The 22,263-nt window shown below is 50.3% G+C and overlaps 1 protein-coding gene across 2 annotated transcripts; it reads left to right on the forward strand.

The window, feature by feature from the left end:
• Positions 1–1,531: 1,531 nt before the first annotated feature.
• CD9 (CD9 molecule) lies at positions 1,532–21,772 on the forward strand. Of its 2 annotated transcripts, none has more exons than XM_088145298.1 (8): positions 1,532–1,810; positions 12,443–12,545; positions 15,329–15,426; positions 16,523–16,597; positions 17,578–17,670; positions 18,799–18,867; positions 20,236–20,319; positions 21,386–21,772. In XM_088145298.1, the coding sequence occupies exons 1-8, from the start codon at positions 1,745–1,747 to the stop codon at positions 21,449–21,451; spliced, it is 654 nt and encodes a 217-aa protein (XP_088001424.1). In that variant the 5' UTR covers positions 1,532–1,744; the 3' UTR covers positions 21,452–21,772. The 2 variants fall into 2 exon arrangements, with proteins under 2 accessions (XP_088001424.1, XP_088001467.1); XM_088145341.1 differs by lacking the exon at positions 1,532–1,810 and adding an exon at positions 5,869–7,129.
• Positions 21,773–22,263: the final 491 nt, after the last annotated feature.

The raw sequence follows: 22,263 nt of genomic DNA on the forward strand, positions 1-22,263 counted from the left end.
TCAGACGCATCTGTGGAAGCATCAAGGTAGCAGAAGAACAACTTCCAAATCAGGGGAAGTTATTGTTCCAGTCCATTCTACACTGATCAGACCGTTCCTCAAATTATGTATCCAATTCAGGGCACCACATTTCAAGAATGATCCAAAGAAACTCGAGCAGGTGCGTGCAAACCAATTCTGCAGGGAGAGACTGAGGACTCATCCTCGCATGCTTTCTTCCCATCCCACGTCAGAATAACTCTGCCTTGCAGTGTGCCCTTAATGCGCATCCCAAATGGGCCATACTGTGGCACTGTCCACAGAGGCCCTCCATGCGATGCTGTGGAGTGACAGCTGGCGATCTCCCTGGCTGAAATTCAAGTCACCCACCATGGGAAGAGCCAGCACCAACCGCCGTGCAGCTGATGATGCTTGTGAAGTCGAGGTGCTGCCTCTGGTCCATTTCTTTTTTTCCAGAGGGCGTCAACCAGCTGGATCCAGGGAACTGGACACATTTAGCCTTGAAAACAGACAAAGGAGGTGGCTATGACAGCCCCTCGGAGCACCTGAAGGAGCCAAGGCCCTCACTGGCGGCCTTCAGCTACTGGGAGGCTGGCGCTTCACTTCCGTCCAGCAGTGCGTTCTCACAGGCAGGAGGAGGGAGAGGTCTCAGCGTGCCTCTGCGCACTCCTGGGGCTCCTGCAGTCTTGAGCTCTGGGTTTCCCTGCAGGGCTTCAAGGCTTGTGGCAGGAGAAGCTGGCCCATCCCCACCTCAGCCCACCCTGAGGCTCTGGGCCGCTTCTGTTCCTGGCCCAGGCCTTCCTTGGGACCCTGGGAAAGGCCCCTGGCCCCTGGGATTCCTCGGAAGGGGCAGATGATAGTGCCGCATCACGCCCGGGGGCCCTGAGTCCCCTGGACCCCGGCTTAGACTCTCAGGATCCTCCCAACATCCACTGCGGGGCTGACCAGGGCTGGGGAGACCCCTGTACAAGAATGAGGGCTGTGTACCGGTCTTCAGTGCCAGGAGGCAAGAGGGACCTGCTCTAACGGATGCCCTCCCTCGGCCGCCCTGGAGCAGGGCCAGAGTTGCACAGCCAGGGCCCCGTGGCTGAGCCCGATGGGTTTGGGGAAGCGCTGTTGCTGCTGCTGCTGCTGCTGCTGCTGCTGCTGGGGCCAAGGCTGCAGCCCGCTTCGGGGCAAGGTGCTCACGTGGCTGCCCGGCCGGTGGGAGGCGATCCCAGGACCTCCCTTCTCCCCGCCAGCCCCGATGCAAGCGAGGAACGGGGCTCGGAAGCGCTTCCCAGCCTGCTCCCCGCGAATCCGGAGCCCGGCCGCCTCCGAAAGGCCGTCGGGGCCGCGGCCGGGCTGGCGAAAGGCCTTCGGGCGCGGGGGCGCGGCGCTCCCGGCGGGCGGCTCGGGCAGGGCGCACGTGCTGGCCCCCCGCCCGCCCGGGCGGCAGAAGGTGTGGCTCGCCGGGGAGGGCGGGCAGCACCCGGCGCTTCGCAGGGGGCGGGAGGGGAGGGCAGGGGAGGGCAGGGCAGGGCAGGGCAGGGCTGGGCTGGGCTGGGCGGGGCGGTCGGAAAAGCGGCGAGGCTCGAGTCCGCGAAGCGCCGAGCGAAGGAGCAGCTGGGCGAGAGCGTCTGCCGCAGCGTCCCGGTCACGCTCCTCCGTCCCGCCGCCGCCACTTCGCCGGGGCCAGCGCCGAGCGCCGGGAAGCGCCTCTCTCGCCCTCGCCCTCGCCGCCGCCGCCCGCCCGTCCGGCGCGATGCCGGTCAAAGGAGGCACCAAGTGCATTAAGTACCTGCTCTTCGGCTTCAACTTCGTCTTCTGGGTAGGCGGCCCGGCCGGCCGACGGAGCTGGGGCGGGCGGGAGGGGCCTCTGGGCGAGTGCAGAGGGCGGAGGGGTCCCGTCGGGGAGGAGGCGCGCGCGAGGGCCGCCCGGAAGCCCCGCTCCGCTCCGCCCGGCCTTTCTCGGCTTCCCGCGGCGGGCGCACCTGGGGCGCGCCGCCGCCCGCCGCCGCCCGGTGCCCGGGCCGGAGCGGCAGCGGCAGCGGCCGGCGTCCCCCTGCGCCGCGTGTGCCGGGCCGCCGGGCCGGGGGCTGCTACGGAGCGGCGAGGGCCGGGCCGCCCTCTGAGCCAGCTCCGGCCGAAGTTCCGGCCACGGAAAGGCGAGCGCGGCGCCCGCTGCCCGGCGCTGAGCCGGGGCAAGCCAGGCGCGGGTCGCCCGGGAAGGCGGCTTCTCCCGTGCCGCCATCCCGCCGCCCGGGTGCCAAGCCTGGAAGAGGGAGGGCTGCGGAGGCTCGCGGGGGGGTCGACCGAAGGAGCAGCTCCTTCGGCCCCGAGGCTTCTGCGGGGGCAGCCTCCGCCCTCGGCGCCCGCCTGCCGCTGGGGAAGCGGCAGCGCCGGGAGGTGGAAAACCGCCTCCCGGCCAGAAAGAGACCCGCCTCGAGCCTCGTCTGCGCCTCCAGCGTCGACCTCCGAGGCGTTCTGAGAAAGCGGGGAAACGAGCGGGCTGCAGCCCCAGCTTCTTTGGGAAAGGGGCCCGCTTTTCCGCAGGGAGTCAAAAAAGTCAAGATGGCGGCTGAAACCTCACAACCAGAGCCCGCCTCTCTTTCATGCGCCTCTCTTTTACGCACAACACTTCCAACGTGGTGCAGTCGTGGCTGCCCTCGTGACTCGTGTTGACACCCGTGGCCCACTTGCCCAGACCACAGACCAAGGTCGAGAGAGGGCTTGTCCTTTAAGTCTCGGAGTAACAAAGGGATCTCGCGCCCCTCCATAGCAAGCAATCCAGATCAACGCTTTCTGTGGGCTGCCGTGGGTAGATGTTTCTGTTTTGGGTTTGTTCTTGTCCGTGTGCTGGTCCTTGGCCCACTCGATTGACCGAGGTAGGAGCTAAAGGACCACCTCCTTCTCCAGGAATGGCCGGGCTGGCCGGATTGCTCCAGGCCTTGAATCCGCAAGTCGCCCCCAGCAGGAACGTGCTCTAGATGGATCTAGATGGTTGGACTCGTTGACTAGCTGAGAGCTCATTCAGCGTGTTGTGTGAACCCACAAAGTTGGGTCTGTTATTCAGGTTTGGGTCTTGTGGAAACACCACCAGAGTCAGATGGCTTCAGGTTTCCAGTGTAGCAGTAAGGGTTGGTGACCGCTCTGGGAGTTGTTGGAGGCCTCTGGTTGTTAAATTGTTTGAAAACGTGGTTGATTGGGAAGAGGCTTACTTGGAACAAGGGCATCCTGCTTTCTGTTCTAGATGTGAGAATGATAGATGGTTCGTTCTGGGTTTGACCTTCTGCTTTGTACCATGGAATCGTGTATCCGGTCTTACCTCGGCTTTGCTTTGAGGCTGCCTTTCAAAAAATCATTTTCCCCTCTCATCAAACTCCGTATCCCAAATGGCAACTGAACACCCAAGAAAAATTGGGGAGGATTCTGTTCTGTACTTTACTGCATTTGGATGCCATTGAAGCTCATTTGTTTCTCTGAAAGAGACGAGATAGCTTTTGAGTCATGAGAAAAGTGGAGCTAGACTGATGTCCTCAACTAAGTTCTCGTAGAATTTTCCACGCTCCCTGAAACTTTCTGCACCGTCTGCTTGTGCCCTTCCAGCATTAATCATCTGGGGAGACTACCTAACCTGTACACAAAGTGATTTTTCTGGCTGGAGAAATCTCCCTCCAGGTGGAGGCAGGAAACCATCAGAGAAGGGTCCGGATCCTACACAGGGACAGAATTTATGTGCAGTTTATCTAAGTTATGTCTGGCCAGGTGTGGGTGGTCCCAGATATGACATCTCCCATGTCATCCAACCTGGATTCCTGGTGATTTGTGATGGAGTTTTCCCTCGCTAGGACTAGCAGAAGCAAAATACATTTCACAGAATAAGCCAATACTTGCAGATAGGGCTCGTGTAGCGGATGCCAAGTTATCTTTTCATGTTCCTTAAGTCTCCTTTTCATAGTGTAGCAAAGGGTTGGGATTGCCTGAGAGTGCGTCTCTCTGAAATCTTGTCTCTGCATGCCTCTGGTCTGGTTCCCTGAGTTATCATGGGTGGGGCTGCCCTGTTTCCAGGCTGCTGAGACACTGAATGTCAGTCGGAGACCAGAATAGAAACTGGGGCTTAGTTGAATGGATGATGGTGGCGAACTAAACCCAGATAACTCACACTGAACCTGTTCTGGCAGCTGGTTGCGAGAGTGGGAAACAACTGATTTATGGGAAAGAGAGATGTAGGTGGAACAGGAAGCATTGCTGCGTACGATGGGATAGAGCTGTTCTCTTCTGAGATGCACGAGTTGCAACAGCTCCTGTTTGGGGGATGTGCACAGTCCTTGCCTTGGCCAACTTGCTGTTGAAGGTGTGTTGGCATGCAACTTCTGTGTGGCTCTACACAGCTAGAGGAAGTGTTACCTCTAGGTCTAGATTGCACAACGTGAGTCTTGAGGATTGGCCTACTTTTATCCCCTTCTCAGACAGTTTTCAAGTATAATCTGTGAAGGCATTTGGTGCACACCATATTTGTCTTCCATCTGGGAGAAAAGGAAGAGACTCAGCAGAAGGAGGAAAAGGGTAGCCCCACCTGACTTGGGCAGTTGGTCTCAGCAGATTCTCCCAGGGAAGGTGGACCTCAGCAGAAAACAGCTGCCCTCTGCTGATGGAGAAGAATCCAGGCTTTCGCCTGTTTCTTCTTTTCATTTTTAGAGGCACCTGAAGTCTCCAAAATGCAAGACTGCATCATTTGGTGCAAAGTGGGCAAGTGCAGAGGGATCAGGGGTCTTGGATGGGATGCTTGATTTTGGTCTGTGTGGTGGGAGGTCAGACTGAAGATGGGCCTGGAATGCCTCCGGGAGGCTCCCTGCCATTTGCAGCCTGAAGATCCTCCTCTCCCCAAAAATTATGGGAAGCAGCCCACAATCGCACCACTGGAATTCAGCTATTTGGCCACCCATTTTCTGCAGCACAGTCTCGGGAAGAGAACAAGCAGGGCGCTGGGAGCAGATGTGGATCAGAGATGCCCTTTTGTGACGTTGTGATTTCATTGGGCAGTTGATGTCCTCAGCTATGTTTCTGTCTCTGCGTCTCTCTGCATCAGAATTTGGGGGGTTCCTTTAGAAGCCTGACAGGTCTTTCTCAGAAAGGTTGCTTTGAGGGACCTGCTCTGGATTGTTTTCCTGTAGTTGACAGCTTTAGTATAGTCTGCTTCAGCCGTTGTGCTGTCTGAACCCCAAATCTTTCATGTCCTCGGTGGAAGAAGATGTTAGAAGAAAGTCAGAAGATGCTACCGTGCTAGTTCCAGGTTCATAAACTCTTGGACAGTCCTGGCAATTTTGCCGAAGAGGCAGGGGAAAGAAGGAAGAAGTGGGTGCTTGAAGGAGAACAGTGACTCAGGGTGGTGTATAACAACAACAAGCAATAAACCTGGCTGGGGAATTCTGGGAATTGAAGTCCACTCATCTTAAAGTCGCTAAGGTTGAGAAACACTGCCTTAAACATACAATATATAAATATGAAATACAAAATATAAAATGGTAGCCAAGCACCATAACACAAGAACCAAAAGGAGACCCCACTCAGTAGATGCCCGGTAACATTTGATCTTTGGCCCTCTCCCCCACTTTACCTCCAGTCAAATATGTGCTTTAAAATACTAAATGTTTTCATTTTTAATAGAACGACATGTTTGTTTAATAAAGCAACAAACTGGTGTAGATTTGGGGGAAACTGGGTGGCTTAAATTGACTAGGTTCTTAAATGGTTCGATCTACCCTTAATCAGCAGAGTTTTAAAATTGTTGCACATGCTGATTTTCAAATTGTTCCCAGTGCTAAATAAATAAATAAATTTAAATTCGTTTGATAAATAAATAAAATCAAAGTAGAATAGATGTGTTTTGCTTTTTAATCTAATGATTTAAAAATTATTGGCTAAACATTATTTGTCAATATTATAAGACACGATTTTCTAGATAGAACATATTTTCTCATGCTATTAAAAGTTGTTAACAGTGCCAGAGAGCTGTTTGCTTGATGCTGCCCCGAGGCAATTATCTGAAAAAGGTTAATGGCAACTTTGAAACTGCACGGTTTGCTTTTACACCCCTTCATTATTTAATTCTGTGAAAGCATTCGTTTTAAAATGAGAGTATTTTCCGTGGAGAAATCTTCCAACTCCCATTATTGATTGCAACTCTTAAAACTGCAGGACGCAATCTTGCGCTTTTTAAAGGAAGTGAAGCTAGGAAGTAACTACTCAGCCTTATCGTTTAACATACAATATTTTCTACTTGTAAATTCTCCAGGCTTAATTAATTGCTTTTTCGGAGGCCCAAGCTGGGTACGTGGATTCAAAAAAGGCAGTCCTGCCGTCTCGCGTCTTTTGCTCTAACGTTTGAACGCTTTGGATCCTGTGCCCTTCACCTTCCCTCCATCGGCCCCTGTTCCTGTCCCCCCTCCACGCCCACCATTTCTCCGCCGTTAATTACTAACACATTTCATTTTCTCTAACCCCAGAGAGAGCAGCCGCATGGCGGTTCACCCAGCCAGAACAGTGGCATGGAGAGCGCCCATCGGTTTGCCCGGTGCTGTTCCTCAGCCTGCTGGCACCTGTTGGGGAACAGGTTCTGCCACTGGGCGGCCGGGCCTGTAATGTTTGCCCTCTGTTAATTGGCTGATTAAAATCAGAATTTGGCATCTCATAACTTCAGGAATACAAAAGGGTTTTTTTTCTTCCTGGGTGAGTGAGACCAACAGTTCCTTAATTTGAGCTGCCGGAAAGGGAGGTTTACAGGAAGCTGTAAATATGGAATATTTGCCTTTCAGTGTGAGGATAAATATGTCAGCAGGACTGTAACTTCTCTTTTTGTTATTATCAATAGAAGAGAATATGTGTAGTTCAGGGTTGAACTGTGGAGTCCTTGGGGTTCTCTGAACTTGGATTTTTCTATTATTTTATTTTTACCTTATGATGATGATGATATTTATTATATTTTTAATTAAGCATTTTAAGAAAAGGAGAAAGAAAAAAGGAAGCAAAGAAGAATGAAGGAAGCAAAGAGAGAGAGAGAAAAATATAAAGCGCAAAGTCAATAAAAAGGCAGTAATAGATGGATGTCCACAGCAATAGTCAAGAGGCTATAAATCATAAAATGAGGGTAAGAATTATACTAATTTCTGTCATTTAGAGCGTCTGCTTTAAAACGGGACCAAGATTTTTATAGTGCTGGCTGCAATTTCAGTAAACTAGCAATGTTACTGAGGTTATAGTCTTTCCCCCCCCAAATTGAAAACAAAATATTAAATTACACATTTTCAGTGGTCTAATTAAGGGTTAGGCTAGAATTCAAGATACTACAGAACTTGAAAGGATGAGTCAGTCAGTCAGCCCCAAACTTTAAGCTGTATTAGCAAACTAGCTATTTAAATTGGTCTACAGCAGTGTTTCTCAACCTTGGGAACTTGAAGAGGTGTGGACTTCAACTCCCAGAATTCCCCAGCCAGCAAGGCTGGCTGGGGAATTCTGGGAGTTGAAGTCCACACCTCTTCAAGTCCCCAAGGTTGAGAAACACTGGTCTACAGACTTAATTATAGGGACTCCTGGATGGACTGAATCTTTGCATCCTTGGACTGATACAAACAGAAATAAACAGTTTAGGATCATTGATAAGCAGCATATTAAAAGCTTGGGATAAATACAGGAGGAGAGACGGTTCAGACGTATCCCTCTTGCTTCGTTACTGAATATTCATGTTTGTGAAGCAGGGAGCCCAAAGAAATATGCCCGGGGGCAGGAAAGAAATCACGTGGGCTGCAAGCAGACTCTTGTTTCTTTTCTTCGGAAACAGGGTTGTTCCACTTGGAGGAGTGGGGAGGAATTCTGGAAGAATTCGAAATATTTCTGATGGGTTCTGGAGAGCCACTGAACCAGCGACAGCGATGCGCTCGAAGGCTCTGACCCAAGGGCTGCTTGAAACAGGCAGGCCCCGGGGCTGTTGTGCGGCAGGAGATGAGGGTTGTGATGGGGAGGACAATTCCAGGGGCTAGAAGTGGGGTCTCAGGTTCTCTTTGCTTTCGCTTTGCATTCTTGGTTTGTCACAGGCTGGGAAGGGCCAAGCGGCTGGGCTCTTTTGCTCGGAGAATAGCCTCCTCCGCCTGGCCGGTCTTGGTCCACCCCTGCGGCTTCTTCTCACTTCTGCGTTTCCTTCAGGAGCCTCTTCCAGACCCGCCCTGTGGGGAGGGGGAGCTCCCCTTTCCACCTGCAGGGCCCGGCGTGCCTTCCTCCTCCCACCTCTTGGACGCCTCTGTCCCAGATTTTACAGGTCATGAATGAAATGTCCGATAATTAAAAAAAAAAAGTTTCTGCTCTGGTGGTTTCTCAGCCATTCCATGCTGGGAGATGGACAGCTGAGTGGCAGGCAGACATAACAATTTTGGAAAAGAAATGTGCATCGCCGCTGAATTCCCGTGCCATCTATCTCCCTTTGCCTCTTGCAGAGTTGCAATATATGATTCCTCCTGCAAATCGCAGATTCAACCTTTTCCATACAAACCCCCTTTTTTTCCTCTAGCTTACACAATGTGTCCAGGTGGAGAAAACCAGCCTCGCCGCCTTTGTTCTCAAGGGTGCTCAAGCACATGTATGCACGTATACACGTGTACATGCATCGGTCTAAGGCTGGAGCACCCGTTCAGTGCTGCTTTGGCCAACGAAGGCTCGACGCGCCCTCCTGGGTAACTGGCCTGCGGCTGAGCAGATCACTCAGCGACGGACTTCCACCTTCCCTGGGATGCGGTTCCCATGAAGCGTCAATAAACTGGGAGGAGAAGTGGAGAAATGACTGGGTTTTGTGGGTGTGCTTCATCTGGCTGGTTTTCGTCTGGGCTTACTGAACGAACCCGTGGCGCCACCCACTGAGCCACAATGTCCGAGCTCGGCATCATGTATGGAGGCAGCCTGGATGGGGCTGGGAGAGCAGGGCATGCGTGGATTTCATTCATGGCATTGGCAGCGCTGGCTGCTTTTGCCAAAGATGCAAATGCAGCGTGGCCCTGAAAGCTGCCCCTCCCCTTGGCATGCATGTAATGTGGGGTGCACACCCTAAGGGGGCGGGGCCTACTGCCATGCTACGAGGCTGCCTTGATCAGATGGACTGGATTGACACCCACTCCCTTTGGCCTGGAGGCTGAGTCCCTGAGCGCAAAGGAGAATGAAGCGGGCCTGGGCTTCAGGGGCGCCAACTCTGGCCATGGACTCTATGCCCTTAAGCATGAGCTGGATTTTGGGTGTGCATGAGAGAAAATGGGACCTAACTGGAGATTATGGGAATTAATGTCCAACCTCAAACAGTTGTAAGGTAAACCCTCTTTATTACCGCCCATACTGCATCTGTTGGGACTGAGATAGGCTTGCCAAGATTGTCTAGCTATGGTGGCTGGGAATTATGGGAGTCAGAACCCAACAGCGGTTATGAAAAAAACTGCACATGCGGTGGGTCAGGTCGGGTGGCTACTAAATAGCCATCCAAATGTTGAGCCACGGCTTGACTTTGGTTTAGTGAATGAACCACAGAAAGACGGGCTGGGTGATGCTGGTCGATGGGCTGAAATTCCCATTGACTCTGGCTAGTAAGGCCACGATGGCTGGAGGTGATGGGAGTTGTGACCAAACATCGAGAGGTTCCCTGAGTTGTGGAAAGTGGAGGATCAGCTTCGCACAATGCACCATCGTAGGTGTGTGTCTGTCTCTGCGTAGGAAGGACGCATCACCCCATCGCTGTGTGTTGTCAGTGAGCCTCTGGTGTTGTCCGCTCGTCCCTCGGTCCCACACGGCTCTCCTTTGGTAGCGGGGATCCAGGAGAACGTCCGTTTTTCTCAAGGCGAGGAGAAGATGCTCCTGCTCTGCCGTGTTGTTTTCCAAGTCTAAACTTAATTTTAATTATTGTTTATTTTTGGCCACTCGAGCTCCACCAACATAATCCGAATTTCCTGAAAGCTCTTTTATGCTCCTCTGGGCTCTTCCTATTCAGACAATGTCTGATTCACGGTCTCAATTGCCCCCGCTTTGCAGGGCTTCCTTTTTTTCCTCCCCTACCTGCTGTTTTCTGACCAGTGTTTGCTCCCACCCACGCCTGCTCCTTTATTACGGGGCCCTGATTCTCTCGGATTTCCGTTTGCGCCCAGAGCCTTTGCTCAGCCGCGAAGTGGGCTGGAGAGACGCAGATTCAAGGCCCTGCTCCTCCACCGAGCTCGCTGGGAGCCACGAGCCTCCTCTTCCAGTCCACCCGCCTCTCGGGGTCTTTCTGTGTTTGGGTCTGGGGGGAGCATGGGGGAGTGGAGGCGGGGTTGCTGTCTGCGCTTGGGAAAAGGAGCTGCAGCCGAGCAGAGACGCTTCTCGCTCCACGGCCCTAATGCCAACTTTACTCACAGGCATCCAGGCCGGCGTTCCGGCTGCTCGGGTGTAACAACTGGGCGTTTTCAAGGAGCCCCACCCCGCCCAGGCTCTTAGCTTAAAAGGCAAATGCTAAAACAGAGTGGGAAGGTGTGTGTGTGTGTGTGTGCATGAGAGGAAAGGTGATAAGCACACCCAGATAGACAGGGAAGCGGAGGCAACGTCTGAAGGTTGGCAGCTCTTACAGGCAGGCGGGAGGACCAATCGGTCAATTGCCAGGACCGTGTTATGGGGAGCGGCCTATCCCGGTGGGGCTCTTGCGGGGAGTTTGCCGGGAGCTCGGGAGCAACTAGGAGAGGAACCACCACTCCGAGGGAGCCCCTCATCCCAGCGAGCGCAAGAGCGTTTGGAGAAAGGCAAAGGTTGCAGGCTGCTTTATGGACTCTGAGACTTTTGAATGGACTGAGTATTAAAGGACTGAGTATTAAAGACGTATTTACGTGGCCACATCTCTTTGCATGTCCTAGATGGGTGGAGAGCAAGAGTCTGTTGTTGGGGAAGGCGTGCGCTGCAATAAAGCATTGCGTACAGATACACTACGCTGTGGTGTGTCCGGTCCTTGGAAAACAACCTCCACGGGGGGAGGGGGTAAAATTAAGGGAGGACCGACCCCTCCCCTCCACTCTGCTTAAAGGCGGGATATAAATGCCAGCATCACGTCAATGGTGATATCTGGAAGTAAGCCTCACTGAACACAATGAACTGTATTTCCACAAGCTGTTTTTACTTGGATTTACTTCTGCGTTCTTCTCCTTTTGAAAGCTGCAATGATGGCATGACCCATTGTTGTACAGTCATGCGCCTTCTCAGGGCTGGTGACGATGGCTCCAGACCGCGGTGCAGGAATCTGCACAGAGAGGGAAATGGAAACAGTGACACCCGTCAGCCGGGGGATGACGAGGCAGGACTGCGGGGCTCGTGGCTTATCTAGGCTGGGGAGATGAGCGGGGAGGACTGCGACCTTGACTTGAAAGTGCGAAAACTGTGAGAGGGTTCAGAATCCGAGTGGCAAAAATCCTCCATCATAGGAAAGTGGTGCACGACTCCTGAAGCCGAATCTTAGCGGTCCCTGTTGAACTACAGCTGAGCTGGGTACAGGCATTCAATAACCAGGGGTTGGGTGTCGTTCCCAGGTACAGTCATCGCGAAAACTCTGTAAACAGTCAGACCGTCACTTTTATGATGCCGCCTGGCTGAATGCTTGGCAGATGTTTAAAGGGGCCCACAGTGGTGTCTGTTTTCCCTTTGGAAATTCAGTCACCACCAGAACTCCTGGAGGCAAGGTTAAGTCAACACACAGTAGCTCTCATCCCTCCAAGGACCTCACCACATTCTTGGGAAGGTGAAAAGAATCCCAAATGGCAGGATTTCCCAGAGTTACATCCCCATGACAAGACCCCGAAACAGGAGTAGGAGTCGAGGCAGGTGCAGTTCATTTTGTCCACAGAGGGTGATGCGGTTCCTCCGCTGAGCTGATGGCTTTTCCATCCTCTTTGTCACGTGGGGTTCATTTTACAGGTGCCGTAGAATAAGCACCCTTCGTTGCCTCCATTGCTGCCGTGAGGGACCCCTGAATTTGGGCTTGGTTGGATTCCTTCCAGTGTTCCTCCTCTGCTAACCCTCTTTCTTCCTGCTGTTTTACTCTCTGCTCCTGAAGTGGGTGTTGCGAGAGGGGAGATGAGGCTCTGGATGGATTTGTCAGTCATTTCAGCTGCCTCTGGGTTCCTCAGATCAAGACTTAGGACAGCTGGAGGAGGAAGCTGGGGTTACTCGCATCTTCCAGTGGGCATGCCTGATCAATTCATGTAGTCTGAGAGCACCTCCGAAGCCCCCCCTTGTCATCAATTAGCAGTTTGGGGGGCAGTTTCCTCCCAGTGATGTCCCCTAAGGACCATTTTCTGAAGAACTCCCTCCAAGGACCTCAGGAACAGTCCAGGGGAACTGGGCAGGGTGGGCTGAGCAAAGTGGGGGACTCAAGCAGCATCAAGCATTGGGCCTCTTTGTCTTTCCTTCTCTGCAGCTTGCGGGCACGGCTGTCCTCGGAATTGGACTGTGGCTTCGATTTGATTCCCAGACCAAGGATATCTTTAAATCGGAGCACAATGATACAAGTTTCTATACAGGTAATCATCAAGAGCATCTTCCATGCTTTTTTTTTTTTTTTAAATCCCTGACAAATACAAAGCTGATAATTGGAATAAAGACCATTTCCTTTAATGCAAGAAAATGTCCTGCAAATATCCGAGACACTTAACAAGGGCGGTGGACACTTTTGAAGAAGGTTCAAAGTGCCTCCATTCTGACATGAGCAAAACTATCAGTTAAAGCGGTTGGCCCTTTTTCAGGTGTCTGTGTGAGCTTGGAAAAAAAGTGGCATGGGTTAGCATCAGTTTTCATGAGCTGGGTCCTCAAAACGGGAAAAATCTTCTTTTCAGGTTCAGAGTTTGCATGAGGCCTCCTGAACCATTTTTAGGGCACACACGGTCCTAATACTCAGTATCCCTTTGAAGTCAACTGGGAAGTGCTTTAGTAACAACAGCAAAAGACTCCTGGCCAAGCGGGCAGCTGTTAACTGACAGGGCAAGCAAGCAAGCAGGCGTCCTCGGCTGCTTAGGTGGGAAAAGAGCTCAGCGGGGTTTGCGGGCGGAGGAGGAGGCGGAAGGGGCTAAAGCAGGGATGTGAGCACCATCCTGGGAGGACCTGCTGAGCCCGCCGAATAGCAGGCAGAACAGATGCATGGCTGCCGTCAAGAAAAGGCCGTTCCCTTAGGAAGGACATTTAAAATAAAGTGGTGGCACTGCTCCGTGCATTTTGCTGGGATCGGAATCGCCTTCCAGCTCTGCTCATCGTCCCACGTGAGGAGAGGCAGAAAGGGCCGCCAAAGTGAGGAGGGGGCGCCAGGAGAGATCGCAGCCGGTGGCGTGGGTGCGGTCAAGCCACGGACGACGGCCGGGGTCGGCCCGAGGGCCTTCGGGGTTTGGAAAACCAGACCCGGTTGTCCTCCCTTGCCAGGCTGAGTCACCCCCACGGGAGAAGGTCGCTCTCCGTCCGTAGAATCTTATGAATGCTTTCTAAAGGTTACAGCCTGCACTTCTTTGGAAGAACCTGGTTATGAGTTTGTATCTCTTAAAAAAAAAACAAAAAAAAAACTTGGTTACAAGTTTGTATTGGGTTGTATAAACTAGCAACATTATTGTAACGGGGTAACTAAGGTATACAAAATTGTATCCTTTGAAAAAGAAACCTAGCCTATTATAGAAAGAATTACTGTAGACACTGAGGGGGGAAAAAGGGAGGGGAAAAACTATTCTAGGGAAAAAGCACGGGGGGGGGGGGAGCAAAAAAAAAAAGGCCCAAGGGAAAAAAAATCAATCAAAAAAGTAAACAACCAATTAAGTAGAACTGAAAACTCAAACAAAAAACCACACCTAAATTCTAATTGCCGCCTATCTTAGGTAATTACAATTATGTAACTTCCTTCAGTTTCTTCTCTCTCCTTCCACGCGAGCTGGTTTCAAGGCTGAGAACTGCGAGTTTTGTTAAGCCAACCTGGGGCATCTTCATCTTTTTTGCAACCGTCCACGTGTGATACATCCCACCCCAGATTCCAGATTTGGGGAACTTGTGGGAGGAGGGCCGTGTTGGTCTCCGGTGGCAGAAAATCGGGGGGGGGTCTGGTAGCCCCTTTTTCGACTAACACGTTTTATTAAAGGCAGAAGCTTTCAGCTCCCTTCCTCAGAGGCCCAGAGGGGCTGGCCTGAGGCAGGATTTAAACTGGGGTGAGGTGGGGCGAAGGGAAGGGGGGATGCTTTGGCCATGCAATGCAGGCTCCCTGTGAGACAGATCACAAGTACCTCCTCAATTAACAGTCGCCACGTGTTCAAACATAAAACAGATTTGGGGGATTTCGTTTACCAAAACTTTAAGATCTTTAAGTGTCTTCAGAGTAACTGGCTCACCATAGCGATAATAGCTGAAGAAAATGCACATGGACCTGCCCCAAAAGTATGTGCCAGTGTTCCTTCAAATGGATTGCATGGTCAGCACAGAAAGGGAGAGAGTGAAACTTTTAAAAATATTATTTGAGAGGATCTAAAGGGAATCCTTTGCTGACTCTAATTCTGATCAGGAGAAACATATCTAACACTCCATAATAAAGGCTTTCTCCAATTTTGTCAGAGGCTGCAAGCACTTCAGAGCCAGGCAGAGCAAATAATCTGGGTTTTAATTGTATGCATTGCCATTCAGCCTCAGTAGGAAAACTCTACCGTGTTCCTTTTATAGAACCTCAAATGCCTTTAAAGGGTCATTGCTTAAATAGCTGATGAGGGATAATGAGCCCACAGAGGAACCCGAGCATCGGCTTGGCAGGTGGGGGAGAGCGCCAGGTAGAAGCCGCAGTGGGTGAGCGAAGCAGACCGCCTCAGGGCACACTGACAAGGGTGATCTCCAGAAACCTCCTTGCTGCCTCGGGTGATTTTCCACATTCTTGCACCCCAGCTCTGGTTGCCCCCATGGTGGTGGGGCCTCCTGGAAGCTCTGCCTCCAAGAGACCCCCCTGAGCTGTTGCCCTTCCTCCCCAAACCTGTCTGCTCCCTTGAACAGAACAACAATTGAGACTTTTTAGCCCGGAGGAGAGGGAAGTCAGAAGAGGTGGGTAGCAGTCTAAAGAGATGGGTGGTGGCTTGGAAAGGTGCATAGAAAGACCGAACGTTTCCTCCTCGCAACATCAGAACGTAGCGTCAACCTTCAGGTGCATCTGCACTGGAGAGACACAGAAGGGTCCCCTTAGTTGAGCTCATTAACCGAAGGTGCCCGAAGGAGCAGGGGCCTTAGCAGCTTCCATGAGACACGACCCTTTTACTCAGCACAAGGATCTTCTCCTTCTTCTCCTTCTTCAACCCAGGGGTTTACATTCTGATTGGAGCCGGTGCCCTCATAATGCTGGTGGGCTTCTTGGGGTGCTGCGGAGCCATACAGGAGTCCCAGTGCATGCTTGGCTTGGTAAGTGTTCACACACACACAAACACACGGGTAGGATGCTGCCTTAAGGTTGGTCCATTTCATTGCTCGAGCTTCCGCTTTTCCCAGTCTAAAGATAAAGCCTATGTTTAATGTTTAAATTCAGGACATTTCATTCATTATGTATGCCCGGATAGGCTCCAAAGACAGCGGATGGCACATGTTAGGATTTTCTCTGTGCCACAGAAGTGACTCCTGTTGGCATAGCATCTCAGGGCAGCAGGAAGTTGTTGGGAAGCTGATGGCCTGACCTGGCCCAGGTCACCTTCGAGACTGTCCACTTTTGAGGCTCAGATCCAGAGCGAGATTCGGAAAAAGAAGACTAGGTTTGCCCCGATTGAGAAAAAGACGGAAACTGAAAAAGAGAAAGCTGGAGCTCTTTTGTCTTCACCCATGGGACCATTAAGAGGAGTTGTACTAACTTCCCACCCCCCACAATAGCAAACTCAGGGCAGCGCCAACCCTGAGGACTTGTGTGGTGTGGCCCAACACACTGTGGCCCCCGATGCCCAAAGGAAAACGGAAGATCCCCTCCCCATAGAAAGCTGATGTGAGCTTGGGTGCCCGAGGCAGCGGTGTGGGGCTATCCTGAAAGCGCCCCCAACCAGTGGGGCATCCTAGGTTGCAGGAGCACCGGTGTGGAGCTCCCAGTTCAGCCCTGTCCTGCCTCCGCTTGGTGAACTGCTGCCTTTTAAGACTCTCATGGATTTGCTGAGTTTGAAGGAGCTTGTCAATTGCTTACACCAAACTGTTCTTACAGGAGAGGGTTGTTGGCCTTTTTTCTACCCTGCTCTGAACGTCTTCGGAAGGAAGAGCCGTATAAAAATCTAACAATGATATTATCGATAACAATCTATGCCAGAATACTTACTTTCACCCCATCCGCCTACCCTACAAAAGTAGCCTGCCTTATCCGCGAAGCCTCTGTTTATGTAGCTGAGACAAAACATGCAAAGCACATTCATATTATGTTAATGCATCCTGTTAACTATAGAGAACTAAGTAATACCTCTGCATTTCTCCAAAGTGTTCAGTCCTGACCTGACTGCAAACATCTCTCTGTCTTGTTCTTCCTTAGTTTTTCACCTTCCTTCTCGTGATATTTGCTCTTGAAGTGGCAGCCGCCATCTGGGGATTTACACACAAAAAACAGGTAGGAGAACTCCTTTCAGACACCGACCCTTCAGAATTTTTGCAGCGTATTCTCTGGGCTTCAGTGGAGCAACAGTTCAAACCGATGGCCGCGAAACTCTAAAGACAGATATCCCAAATTGACTGGACCAGTTGTATTATTATTGTTTACACGGTGCCATCATTTGACTGAATCGAGGAAGCCAAAAATAAGTATTCCTCTCCTGACGGTCAAGATTTATTGTGGGGTGGGGAATGAGGGAGGGAGAAGGTGTAAGCCCCCTCCGATAGCTGTATCACATCTGTTCCATCTGATCTCAAAGGTTTTCATCCCCACCATGAAGCTGAAGCCTTCTGGCCACAGCATCACCAGATGGAGACTCAGCTGCTGTTCTGAACCCCTCAAACATTGCCCACCTTGGTGGGTTCAAGGATTCCAAGCTAGGCCTGACTTCTCCAGGAATGCCATTGCTGACAAACCAGGTGGCATTAGCAAAAGACTGTCCTGGACACTCTTTTCATTTGCAAGGAGAAACTGTAGAAGTAAAGACGTATACTCTCTGGTAGATTGACCATGATTTGAGATGCAGATATAGCCTCAACTTGAACTGGCCTTAACTCTTAATAACCTCATAGCTGGCTTCTTACAACTTGCAGGATATAATTTTTGTATCATGCTTTTCTTGTTTCAATCCTGGTTGAGGGTCTAACCCAGTGTTTCTCAACCTTGGGAACTTTAAGAGATGTGGACTTCAATTCCCAGAATTCCCCAGCCAGCCTTGCTGGCTGGGGAATTCAGGGAGTTGAAGTCCACACCTCTTAAAGTTCCCAAGGTTGAGAAACACTGGTCTAAGCATGCACTACTTTAGCAGGCAGCTAAATTAATGAGACCGATTAGTCTCATAATAAAGGGGAAGGGATGTTTATGCCTTCCAGCCTGGAACAGAAAGGGCTTCCTCCCTGGCACGATCGGGATGAACTATTATCTCCTATTTTGTTCAGGTCATTGATGAAATACAGACTTTTTATAAATCCGTATATGAGAAGAGAAAGGAGCCAAGTGTGAGAGACACCCTGAAAGCCTTTCAGCACTCGGTAAGTCTATATTTGATTTGTGTCTTTACTCTTAACTTTGGTCATAGAGAGTGCCTTCAAAGGAAGGCCTGTCTCTAACCTTATCAAGGTGCACCACCCCTTTGAAGTTCAATGAAGACCCAACTCTTAGCCATAACTAAGAGAGAGGGCCTGCTTCTCTTCTTTATTGCTCCTTGCATTGTCCTCCTTCTTGACATGATACGCCCTAGAGTTGTTTAAGACCTGCTGTGATTAGCATTCATGTTGGCATAAGGCTTAAGACACTGTTTGGAGTCCGACTGGAAGAGGAAAGGGCTTTCTGCGGCTGGAGTGGGTCACCAAGCCAGCGAGGGTGAGCAAGACTGAAGAGAAATGGGTGCTGGAGTCTTCAAACAGCTTTATTGGAAGGAGCTTTGTGGAGCTGGGGTATGGCCCAGTATCTAAGTTGGCTTCTAAAATAGACCTCCTCTTCCTCCTCTTAAATCTCAGAGGGTCTCCCTTGCAAGTTCATATATCTGCAGTGAACAGCTTCCTCTGGCAGTCCTCCCATCTTCCCACATCATAAGGGTTTGTGAGAGAGGCCTTGGGACGGGGCCCTGCTGAGAGAATCTCATACTACGTATCCCACACTGTGTAGCTTTCAAGCACTTAATTGTTAAATTTCTCACAGGAGGAAGGAAGATCAGTGAGGAGATCAGCAAATTAACTGGAGCTTCCTTCCTTATCAGCTGGTTACAGGGCTGGTTCAGCCCACCACAAGCTTCTGTCGAGATTGGGTGGGTGGGAGGGGAGATTCTGTATATTGCAAAAACGTGTGCTCCATTCCCCTCTTTTTCCGTAGCTGATGTGCCCCACACGTGGGGGTGTATTTTAATCCCTGTGAGAGCTTGCTTAATGGTCCAGTAAAGGGTGTCGCTGTCCTTCAGGCCTGCTGGCTTGAAGAAGGCTAGCATTTAGAAGATGAGTTGCAGCAGAAACAGAAACAGAAAAAGGCCCCCACCCGGCTCCTTGGGGTTTGCCTGTTGTCTGATGGGTGGCTGGGGGATTAAAAACAATGCCGTATCTCTTCTCCCTGGGGCATCATGCCAAGATGGCCATTCTTGAACCTTGTTTCTGGAAAAACAACCCTTGTGTTTCTTTTTGCTGTAGATGGGTTGCTGTGGCCTCACAGGCTTTATAGAGCCCGAGTACCGGGATACCTGTCCTGATAACCTGAGGGTAGGTATTGGGCTGAGAAGTGTCATTTGCATTGCGACTTGTGGGTACTCCGGCACCTTCTGCTTGGGTCCGTTCCGCGCTGCCCGATTTCCTCACGGAAGCAGAGTCTTCTTTGTGGCAGCGTCAGGTTAGCTGAACGTCCCCAGAGAAGCTGCAGAGTCTTGAGGGCCAAAGCTATTTCCCAGAGCCATAAAGGCCTCTGGGTGTGCAGATGGTGGTTGCGAATTAACATTTAACTGCAAGTTGTAACGATTTTAAGGGGGAAACAGAAAGGGGAAGATTCACCTCCCTGCTCCCCTCAAGCAGCAAGAAGAAAACCCTCCATCCGTTCCAAAAGAAGCCCCCCGCCCCCCCCCCAAGGTTAATTGTCACATAGAATGATAACCCTCGGAGCTGAGGCAGCTGGGACGGGGTGGGAGGGGCTCGCCTCCTGCCTCTCTAGGTGAACCTGGCAGTTGCAAGTTTTATTTGGAAATCCAGTCCAGGAGAGTGAAAGCGGGGGGGGGCGATAAATGAGATATTCCGTGTAATTCTGCTTCGGTCAAACCCCGCCTTGAAAACGGTCTGCTTGGGCACTGCACCTCCGAGGGATTCAGGGGAATTGGGCCAGGCTCCCAAGTAGGCCCTCCAAAGAGAGGCTGAAGGAGCCGGGAGCGCTTTGCCTGCAAAAGATGACTGGGCGCGGGTGGGAATTGTATAGCAGTCTTCAAACACTTGAAAGGCTGCCGCGCAGAAGAAGGTCAAGACCTCTCTCAGTCCAGAATGCAGGACCAGAATAACTGATTTAAAAGCAGATTTCTACTGAATATTAGGGGGGAAAACTAGCAATAAGAACAGTTTGCACCAGTGACCAGAGAGGGGCTGGGTTCTCCTTCATTGGATGTGTTCAAGCACTTGTCTGGGGAGCTTTAATTTGGATTCCTCCCTGGGCAGGAGGGGGAAAACCACAGCTTGAATGACCCTTTCCAAGTTTGGGATTCTGCAGCCACATTGGTGGGGTCTTCTGGTCATAGTCGCCAGTCCAATGCATGCATTATGGTACTGAACTCAAGCAGAATCTAGCAGTCTCTTCCTGTGGTCCTGGTGGGAGTCTGCAGCTGTGGCTGAACGTCCCTTCAGAATTTGCCATGTTGTTTTGTGGGCAAATAAACTCTGCAATGTATTTACTAAATTTCCCCCAGAAATAAGGGGAATTCTCCAGTGGAGAGCTTTTCATTAATCATGGTAATAGGCCAATGGAAAATGTTTTTTTGAAAATGGTAGTGGCTAGAAGATGGAACTCTTAGCCACAGTGTACAAAAATGTCTACTGAAATATTTAGTTCTAGTGTGCAACAAAACCGAAGAATATCATTCCTTTCTCTTCCAGCCGTGCCCCGCGTCCATTGAAGAATTCTTCGAAACCAAGTTGAATGTAATCATAGCTGTCGGCATTGCGGTTGCTGTGGTGATGGTAAGTCATGACTGTTGTACAGGGTTTGGATTCTGAGTTAATGATGAATATGGCATTTGTTTTACAAAACATGCAAATTGGCCAACTGGAAGACTACAAGCTTCAGTGGACGATGGGAACCATGCCTTCCTCATAGGGTTCGTGGAAGTTTAAACCCAACCAGTCCTATCCAAGGGTTTTAGAGTTACTTGAGCACTAATGGATCTGGAGTATTCTTTAAATGTCTGCATCGACTTTTAATATGTAAAATATTAATATTTAATATTTAGTAATACAATATAAGTAATCACAGCCTACATTGTAAGAGGCCATGTGCCAGTTCGATGACGAGTCAGGATTTGGGCTTGATCTTTGCCCTGAACTGTAGACCATTCGAAGGAGGGACCTCACTAAGCCAGCTTGCTCCTTTCTGAACCAGTGAACTGCGGCTCGGGGCTTCAGTACAGTGATATGAGCGGTTTTCAGAAGAGAACAAACCGTGAACACTTAAGCATTCGGGCTGAGGCTATCACAGTAGCGCAGAGCACTGCACCTCCCAGCATTTTTTTTACCACTGGTCATGCTGGCCGGGGGGGTTGCACACTGTTGTCATAGCGTCTGGATGAGCGTGGGTTCCTCGCTGATCTTATCTTTTGGACTCTAAGCCCTTCCTGTTACTTCCTAACTCTAAAAGCACCTGATTCTGCTCTCAGGTGAGGATGAATTATGCTGTAGCCCAGGATTTCTCAGCCTTGGGAACTTGAAGAGGTGTGGACTTCAACTCCCAGAATTCCCCTTGCTGGCTGGGGAACACTGCTATAAGCAAACATGAGTTACAACTTCCTCCAAATCTTGAGACTGAATGCTTAATAGATTATGGGACCCTTCATTTTTATTCAGCGCAGTTTGCAAAAGAGCTTCGTAGATATTTACTTTAGACTTGTAAGGAGCAAGTCCTAAAGCTCTGAACTGGCTACTTAATGTTTACTAACAAACATTTCAGTTGTTTTCCAAAGCATATAAACTCTCTGGTTTGTCTTACAACTTGTGAAGAATTCTACAAAATATTTGTTTATTTCTTTTTCAGATTTTTGGTATGATTTTCAGCATGATTCTTTGCTGTGCTATCAGAAGAAACCGAGAAATGGTCTGAAAGCATTCCGGAGAGTCCCAACTCCTCATCCAAAGAATCTCCAGTTATTAACTTAGCATTTTAAATGGCATTTCTAAAAGTATATATTTCGTTTTTAAAGGCTTTATTTAGTTTGGATGTTCTTAATTTTTTGCTCTGTAAGTTTATAAATCTTAAAAGGAATCTACTCTTGAAAAGATACTATATTTGTAAAGCTAAAGTCCAACCACTTGTATATAAAGTTTTTGTCTCTTAATTGATGTCTTGCTTTCTATAAGCTTAAAACTGGGATGTAATTTATGTTGGAGAAATTTTCATACTTAATAAAGATTTAAGACCACATTTTTAAAACACAAATCCATTTCTTTTTCGGCGTACCAATTCTAACCCGTTGGCTGGGCTACTTTTTCGTGGGAAGACCCTGCAAATTTTACCAGGATAGCTATGGAAAACTTCAAATTCTTGAGCTTGGCCCTTATCCTCTGGTCTGCTTCGGGATAAATTTAGTGGGTGGAAAGTTTAAGGGCTACTTAAGTAACGGGTATATCTGTGGCTTGCATTAATGCCTGTTTAGGACTGGAAGCAGCCATATTGCAAGCCAAAGGGAAAATCTGGCATTAGTCAAATTGATGCAGATCAACGCAAGGTTGGTCGATCGATTCCTCTAGACACACGGCAGCAAAGACACGCAGAGCCAAGCCAGAAAATGCAGTTGTTGGCATGTAAGAGCCCAGCAGTTGTTCAGCCTTGCAACCACAAGCGAGCTTGTCCTCCTGCAAGACTCTGCCTCTCTGCCTGGCCTCGCCTCTTTGCTCTCCTCCTTCTCAAGTCCG

This window comes from Python bivittatus, unplaced genomic scaffold, assembly GCF_059951505.1.
Source record: "Python bivittatus isolate LINGU-HERP-01145 unplaced genomic scaffold, Pbiv_v1 ctg000010_np1212, whole genome shotgun sequence".
Taxonomy (NCBI): domain Eukaryota; kingdom Metazoa; phylum Chordata; class Lepidosauria; order Squamata; family Pythonidae; genus Python; species Python bivittatus.